At 51.9% G+C, this 8,331-nt stretch overlaps 2 protein-coding genes across 3 annotated transcripts in view; one reads left to right on the top strand and one right to left on the bottom strand.

Annotated features, from left to right (window-relative positions):
• Positions 1 to 677: 677 nt before the first annotated feature.
• Ficd (FIC domain protein adenylyltransferase) lies at positions 678 to 5,571 on the bottom strand. 2 transcript variants are annotated; one of them, XM_027415963.2, is made up of 3 exons: positions 5,310 to 5,571; positions 4,213 to 4,568; positions 678 to 3,330 (listed from the first exon to the last, which is right to left on the bottom strand). In XM_027415963.2, exons 2-3 carry the CDS (start codon positions 4,511 to 4,513, stop codon positions 2,255 to 2,257), a joined length of 1,377 nt encoding a protein of 458 aa, XP_027271764.1. In that variant the 5' UTR covers positions 4,514 to 4,568; positions 5,310 to 5,571; the 3' UTR covers positions 678 to 2,254. The 2 variants fall into 2 exon arrangements, with proteins under 2 accessions (XP_027271764.1, XP_027271765.1); XM_027415964.2 differs by having other exon boundaries at positions 5,382 to 5,571.
• Positions 5,240 to 8,331, top strand: part of LOC113835669 — a 50,837-nt gene continuing 47,745 nt past the window's right edge. Inside the window, exons 1-2 of the mRNA XM_035444170.1 lie at positions 5,240 to 5,408; positions 5,544 to 5,734. Of these exons, the coding sequence (XP_035300061.1) occupies positions 5,240 to 5,408; positions 5,544 to 5,734 (360 nt within the window). The remainder of the gene's footprint in view (positions 5,409 to 5,543; positions 5,735 to 8,331) is intronic.

The raw sequence follows: 8,331 nt of genomic DNA, 5'->3' as shown, positions 1-8,331 counted from the left end.
TCCAGCCCCTTGACATTTTTTAAGTGTAGGCGGGGCTGTGTGCATGCTGGAGCTGTCAGCACTCAGTTCCTGCTCACCTCTCCTGTCCAGATACCAGGGCACCCATCCGTCACCAACTAATGCTGTCAGGGCCTAGCCCCAGTTCAGCTCCTATCTGGTGAGCGGTTCTTTACCTCCTGTAAGTGCTGCCATGTTTAAGATGGAGGTTCTCTGCTTTTGTTGGGTAGCACACAAAGACCTTTTTCAGTCATTACCTCAATTAGACATCAACTACAGGTAACAGGTGCCTCACCGTGGCATGGGCTCCTCCTGAGTCTGTCTTTGAGGGAACTGACCTGGCAGTTCAGAGAGAATGTGCACCTGGGTGCGTGCTGAGAATCCCACTGGGTTTGTGTGGCTTTCCTGATGGTCTCACAGAAACCATCTGGTTCTCTTCCTGGTGGCCAATACTCAGGTATGACTTCATGCTCTCCACAGGGTTCATGACACAGGTGAGCCTCTCCACACGCCAGAAGGGCCCACTGAGGGCATCGGAAAGAGAACAAAAATCATTTTGAATCTGGGTAAAAGCTTAGTGAATTTAGCTGAGGGCAGGCACTCTCTGAGATCTGTTGCCAGGACAAGGTACACAGTGGCAGCTCAGAACACCCTCCCTGAGTAAGACAACACAATCCGTGTTTATGTAATAAAATACTTTATTAGAACCAGTAATTTGTTAAAATATCGTTCATGTGTATCTAAAGTGCAGGTTCTCACTACAGGACAAAGCAAGCACCCTGTGAGACTAGGTATGCTGCAGAGAAAAGCAAGGGGCTTGGGGCTGCACTACCATGCAGTGGTGTGCAGTGTGACATGTCGCTGCAGGCTTAAGAGCTGTTATGTGCCGCCACTGCATGCACACATCTTTCACCCAGCTCCCCAGAAACTACCACAGAGTATCGCAAACCCTGATACATCAGTTGGCAGCATCTACCAGTTTGACACCTGGTATGAATTTACCATCCTTCAAAAAAGAGAAAGTGCAGTGCGGTGTGGGGCTCCTGGGCTGTCCCTCAGAACAAAACCCAGGGTTTCTAGCCATTCTGACTAAATAGCAGCAGTCAAATTGGCACTTAGCCATCATATATGATTGGAAAAAGTTTATTTCTTCTAAGATGACAACTTTGAAATGTGCCTATCAGGCATGACACTAGAAAAGCAAGGCCACTCTGAGGCAATCTCTACCTACTCAAGGGAACATTGGACCCTGTGATGGCTTTATAGGGGAAGGGGGTTTAAAAACAGGACAAAAGGGACCAGTCTGGGCTGTAGTCACAGGTGTCTGCTTTTAATTCTTTTATCAGAAATGCTTATTTGGAGTTGGTATGGTATCTTAGATATGCTTTTTTTTTTTTTTTTAATAATGTTAGAGATGGTGCCTAGGGTGGGGCATGTGCTACATAAGCATTCTACCATTGAGCCTCACCTCCAGGCCCTCTAGGGTCTTAGTGCAGGAGACTGAGTGGAAGTGAAAGCAGGCCTGTTTTATGGTGTGAAGGAGCAGGTTGACAAGATTGGAGAACTCTGAAACATCTGGTCTGACTCAATGCAAATGAAGCAGAAAAAGCCAAGCTGGCTGCCCTCCTCCTAAAAGTAGACAGGAATATAACATCCCCAGACATGACACTCAGGCTAGCAAGCAAGTTGATGGCTCGGGGGAGTAGGGTGTCTTTGGAAATCTGCAGTCTCCTGCTGGAGATAGAAACTGTCTCAAAGGGCTGCTCTGCCTGTCGAAGCTGCCCCCACAGCCTCTCAGGTGTGAAAGCCTGCCACAGAGCAGGGCAGGTTTTGCCCAGGATTGCAGCCTTCCTTCTGGTCACAGGACCTCAAAGGCATCTGAGTGCCCCCTGCAGCCTTGGGCTTCATTCCACAGATCTGGCCCCTCTGCCCCCACTTTAGTGCAAATTATGCCCAGAACCCAGGCTCGGGACATGAGAGGAGCACAGCTGTCCCTACATGGTGCTGGGGTCACCACAGGCATAGCTCTTAACAGCACCATTTGGCACTGCTAGCTCGTTCAAAAAAATAAATAACTTGGCTGAAGTATAAATTATCCTAAAGACAAGGCTTAATAATTTTCTTTTTCAACTAAAAAACATATGGAGGTAAAGAATGTTTAAATATCTCCTGCTCCTGGGGAGAGCTATGTTTCTAGAAAGGTGCTCTTCGAATACCGTCTCCTGGCCTCCCTTGTCGCCAAGGGAGGGCTGGCAGGTTAGGGCCTCACAGGGAGTGTCTCCTTGAGCCCAGAATGGTTGGGCTGGGCTTCTGGCAGCGCCACAGAGTACTCAGTGGTGGCAAGGAGCAATGTGTCCAGCGTGACCTCCGTACACTTGGCAATGAAGCGGATAAAGGGCCGCACGTCGCCCTCATTGGCGACTTCCAATACATGGTAGTACTCAGACCTCTGCTCCTTGAGTATGGTGATTGGGGGGTACCCTGCCTGCATCAGGATCAGGTTCATCAGCAGACGGGAGGTCCTCCCATTGCCGTCAATGAAAGGGTGGATGTACACAAGTTTGTAATGGGCTAAGGCTGCGAACTCAACTGGGTGCAGGTTCATGGCGTCCTCTGAATTGAGCCACTGTGTGAACTCCTGCATCTGCTTCTCGACATCCCGGGGATGGGGGGGGATGTGGTGTCCCACCAGGACCTGGGTCCTCCGAAATCTTCCTGCCTCCACTGGGTCTACATACCCCAGCACCCTCCTGTGGATCTCCAGCATGTCGTCGATGGTGACAGACCCGATGCGGGAGACCAGGGTAGTGTTGATGTACTTCATGGCCGCATGCATGCCGATCACCTCGTTCTGCTCCTCCAGGCTCTTCCCTGGCACTGCGTAGCGGGTCTCCAGGATGTGCCTAATCTCCGAGAGAGTGAGGGTGTTGCCCTCGATTGCCACCGTGTGGTAGATGTGGTGGTAGTAGGTCTCCTCCATGACCCTGCGCAGGGCGGAGCTCCCCTTAGGGATGGACATGACCTTCTTTACTTTGCTGTCGATGATGCTGAAGTACCTCTGGTCGATCTCCTCCACGAGCGGCAGTGTCCGATCCCGGTTGACCAGCGCCTTCTCATGGAAGGGTGAAATGGTCAGAGCCCTGGTGTACAGGTAGTCCGCCTGGATGATGTCCTTTTCCTCTTCTGAGAAGATGCCGAACTCATTGAGTGCATCTACGAAGCCAGGGTCCATCTTGAGGGCGTGCAGGAAGAGCTTGTGGGCTTTCTCCCTCTTACCTTGACGCTTCATCTCCAGGGCTTGGTTCAGTGCCGCCTTGGCTTCCAGTTTCCCTGCTGGAAGAGAACCAAAGAGGCCTAATGAGGAGGGTATGCTGCAGGGAACACTCAGGAGGTGTCCCTGGATGGGTCTGTCTTGCAGTTGTGATAAACATGCCCCAGGTGATGCCTCTCTCCACAGCCCCATGGGGTGGAATGCTGGTCCCTGGGCTGTGTCCTGAGCCACTCTGTATCCTGGGAGGCACCAGCTAGGCTCCCCTGCTACCTGCCTGGACATAGAAACAGGGCATTTACTATCCCTGTGCTCTCCCTACAGTGGCAGCTTTGGGTATCTGCCTTCCCTGTGGTCAGGTGGCCCTATCTCTTGAGCCCCTCCCCTTCAGGCCTGGGGATGCCAACACCTCCCACTCAGCCAATCCCTGGGGACTTCCCATGCCTGGACTGTTTTACCTTATGACAGTTGTGGGGACGGAACCCAGGTCTGGGACTGCTTTTAATGTGCAATCCCAGTTTGTGGTAATGTCTAGTTACCACCACTGGGGGTCTCTGCACATGGGGCACACTAGTGGAGGGACCTCACTTTGAACGCAGCCCTCTTCCCAGCTCTGTGTTGCCTCTGAGGGTCAGTGCTCACACCCAGCTTCCCTGAATTCCTCAGTGTCTCCAAGTTCCATGCTCTGTGGTTTCCAGCTGGAGTCCTGTTCTCAGACACTTTTCCTTGAACCACTCCCACTTGGAGCTGAGATGCAACTCAGGCCCCACCCTCTGTGAGTCTCCCTCCACACACTGGGACACCTGTTCTCAAGTCACTCACCAAACTGCAGTTCGTGACTGCCTGCCTCATTTACTGTAACACCCTCGTGCCCACGCACAGGACACGGCAGGCTCTCTATACACATCTGTCTTAGCTGACAAGGGCGAGATGGTCTGTGTGCTCACCTGGAGATGTTTTAGTCTTAACAGTCAGCAGCCCCACGTCCCCAGAGGTGACGCTGAGCTCTGTCGATGGGCTGGTGCACTTGGTGACCACATGCTGTGTTCTGTCCAGTTTGCTCCTGAGCAGGTGGAAACTTCTGAGCACAGCCAGACACTGCTCTTCCACTGCTCCCAGTGGCAGCAGCAGCGCCAGCAGTGACCCCAGAGCCATGCTCAGCAGTGTCAGCCACAGGAAACGGCCCCAGACCGAGATCCATTTGGGTTCAGCCACTGCTATCACCGAAGCCATAGGCATGAGTGTCATCTGGACTAAGGGCTGGGCCCGGAGCACTTGTCCCGTTACAGAGAGAAAGCAGAATCTGAGGAACCAAGCATCATAGAGAATGAGGCAGGGGGATGGACTTATTCCCAATAATGTCATAGCTGATGGGGAGGCAGGTGTCTCACCAAGGAGAAGGGGGAAGGTAAGGGCTCCTGGGGGAGTCTCAGCCTGGGAAGACTCTAATACTAACTCCTAGCTCCTCCTGGATAGTGTGATAGGAATCTCATGCAATTATTGTATGTATATCAACTCCCACAACAGACAATAACCCCACGAGGTGATGTTTCCACCCCACCCCCTCCAGATGGGGAAAGAGCTCAGACAAGTGAAGCCTGGGAACTTCTCAACCACGAAGTCCACCAGGGGATGTACTTCACACACTACAAGTGTGTGTTGCCACCGGACGCCTAGCGTTTGGGGCCCCACTCCTGCACAAGCGCGTGTACACACACCACATTCTTCGATAAGCACAAATGTCTGGTCTCCTGGTTGTTACCACACGAACGCCACTTAAGTGCCCACAGTGCTGCGTCCCTTCTGCCCTTCCTTTCCTGGCTTGTCCATCATGGACTGCGAGCCCAGGGCCTGAGCAACAACAGCCGGTGATGTCCCCACCTCAGTAAGGGCAGACACAAGCTTGGGGCTGGCTGCGGGGGAGCGAGGTATGCAAACGCCATCTTGCCAACAATAAGCATTTATTGGGCAACTATGGTGTGGCGAGCACTGCTCTGGCCTCTAGCCTTGCATCTTGTGAACGTCCCCGTGGAGAGCAAGCTACCTGTAGCTCCGGTTTACAGAAGAGAGGGACGCCGCGGCTCTGACAGGCGGCGCCGGGGCTCGAGGGCCTTACCCGCCACGTCATCACTGCGCGCGGCTTGTGCAGCTGCTCCAGCCCAGCATGCTGGGTTTACTCCCGAAGGGGGAAACTGAGGCTGGGAGAGGCGCCAGGCCTGCCGCCAGGTCCCTCCGAGAACTGGCCCCAGGGCTCGCGCCCGCTGCCGCACCATCTAAGCCCGCGCTGCGGTGCCTCGCTGCTACTGCCGTCGGCCCCGCCCCCTAAACCTCTCCATTGGTCGGCTCGCCGCCCTCGCAGCGCCGGATTGGCTTTTTCCACCTGTCCATCCGTCGCGCTTCCGGGTTCTAGAGTTCACCTCAGCCTCCCGGGAAAGACGCGCCGTGTGCCGCTTCTATTGGCTGTCGCTTGTGCGTCGCGTGCCTGCAGCGACCAATAAGCAGGGGGGGGGGGGAGAAGGCGGAGTCGAGGTCGCCGGCCGATAGGGGGCGCTAGCGTCCTGCCTCCGGCACCGAGCAATTGATAGCTTCGTGTGCTTCGTGTGCCTCCGTTTCCCTGGTGTGCAAAGGCGGTAGCCACCCAGCGTTTTCCACTTCTCAGCCCCGGGTTCCGAGTTTGTCCCTTTTCTTTCCTCTCTCTTGTTCCCTCTAACCGTTTTTTTCTTGTTTGTTTTTGAGACAAGGTCTCACTGTGCAGCCCAGGCTGTTTTAGAATTCACTGCTTTGGCCAAGATGGTTTAGATGTTTGCAGAGATTCATCTGATGCACCACGCCCTCCCTGACCTTTTTAGTTTGCATTCTGTGCTGCAGCCTGCTATGGCCCTTGGGCTACCAGATAGGGTTTCTGTGGTGCTGAAGCCTCCATGTTAACCCACAAACACTGAAAGGAAGCACCCGGGGCCTGTCTGGGAAATGCCCTCTTAGAGGAGTTAGTGGGCCCATAGATTCAGATTTTGCCCTCAGCCTGCTGTGACCAAGTGTGGGTGGCTCCATCCCTGAGCTGTCGGTCCTGGGTTCTCTAAGAAAGCAGGCTGAGCAAGTCATGAGGAGCAAGCCAGTGAGCAGCACCCTCCATGGTCTCTTCATCAGCTCCTGCCTCCAGGTTCTTACGTATGCACACAAGCATAAGATTAAGCGTTTTATAAAAATTAAGAAAGATGGGCTGTTGTCTGTAGTTGGTTGGGCCCTCCCCCATCAATCACTAATTAAGAAAATGCCCTACAGCTGCATCTTATGGCGCCATCTTCTCAAATGAGGTTCCTTTCTTCCATATAACTCTAGCACAGTGGTTTTCAACCCCTGGGGGCGTTTAGAATGATATCAGATATCCTGCATGTCAAATATTTGCACTATGATTCTTATTACAGTTATGAAGTAGCAATGAAATAATTTTATGGTTGGGGGTCACCACGTTATGAGGAACTGTATTAAAGGGTCTCAGCATTAGGAAGGGTGAGAACCACTGCTCTAGCATGTGTCGAGTTGGCATAACACTAGCCGGCATAGTGATTCTTATGTTTAACTTTTATGCCGTCTTCTATGCCGTTCTCTCAGGATCCCCTGAGGTTTCAATCTGACGCCCTAAGTAGTACATCATTGTAAAAGCCTTTCCCAGAGGAGGCAACTAGTGTAAGGGGAGGGGGCAGTTGCTGTCACAGAAGACAAGAAGGCTCTCAGGCTAGACTCATGGCTACTTAAATGCTGGGCCACCTCCCTGGGCAAGTCACTTACCCTCTGAAGTTGCCAGGCAGAGGCACTCAGACTTAAAATTGCCATTTTTTTAATTGTCACCCCCACCATCCCAGACAGGGTTTTCTGTGTAGTTCTTGCTGTCCTGGAATTTGCTCTGTAGACCAGGCTGGCCTCGAACTCAGACATCCACCCAAGTACTGAGATTAAAGGCATGTGCCACATTTAAAGTCCTCCTCTCTCCAGGGCTTCTTGGGAGGCCAACATAAATAATCTCTAATGAATTTAGGTCACCAGAGGCAAATCCAGAAATTCTGAGGGCCCCTGCTGACAAGTGAGAGACAGGGGGGTTGGGTGGGGACTGCAGGGAACTGGTTATAACCACTCAGTTCTAACCCACCACTTTTATGCTGGGTGCAGTCTGACACTTGATAGCACCCCCCTACCCCAAGTTTTCCCAAAGACTCATCAGGCCTGGATTGTTAAGTGAAGTTTCCAGGATTTTAAACACTAGGCATGTCTGTGGGCTAGGTTGTAATCTGAGAGAAGCTGATCTTGGAGCAATTGCGGGGAAAGGGAAGGAATATGATCAAAATATGTTGAATAGAAAATCTAAAATGTAACAACAAAAACCCAAAACCACTTGGTTGGGAGCGTCAGAGCAGCAGTACGCTGCCTGTGTGGACACCAGGGAGCTGTAGCTTCCCTGGAATGGCTTTCCTCCTTCAATCCCTCCTCAGGAGAGGCTGCGATGTCTTCTTTCTGCTCTCTGCACTCAGCTGCATCGAATGCACTTTATATGATCTCTGAAGCAATATTGGAAAGTTTTGCTTTCTCCGTCCTTAGTATTCTGCATTACATAGAATTGCCTCTTTGCAGCACTTGTAGTTTTTTGTTTGTTTGTTTGTTTGTTTTGTTTTTTAATGCTTATCTTGACACATAACAAAGAATGTAGAAAATGACTGCATGGAAACTATGTCCATTATGAAACACCAAACCAAACAGAAGCCTTCGAATCTCTGTATGTCTGCCATGTTTTGCTAGAGAAGGCAGATATCAAGGTTCCAGAGGACAAACCCAGCTGAGGCCTCCCACATATATCTCTGGACTATTGGCAATGGAGGTATCCCTTGAGATTACTGAAGATTCCTTTGGCCCAGTAGTGTCTGAAGGCTTGTCTGGGGCTGGACATCCCAGCATGAATGGCTCAAGAGTGTGATGTCAGCCAGGCATGGTGGTCTTTAATCCCAGCACTTGAGAGGCAGAGACAGGCAGAGTTTGAGACTAGCCTAGTCTACAGAGAGGGTTCCAGGGCTACA

Source organism: Cricetulus griseus, chromosome 4 (genome assembly GCF_003668045.3).
Source record: "Cricetulus griseus strain 17A/GY chromosome 4, alternate assembly CriGri-PICRH-1.0, whole genome shotgun sequence".
NCBI lineage: Eukaryota > Metazoa > Chordata > Mammalia > Rodentia > Cricetidae > Cricetulus > Cricetulus griseus.
Note: the sequence above shows the minus strand (reverse complement) of the source record. Positions and strands in the feature narration are given on the sequence as shown.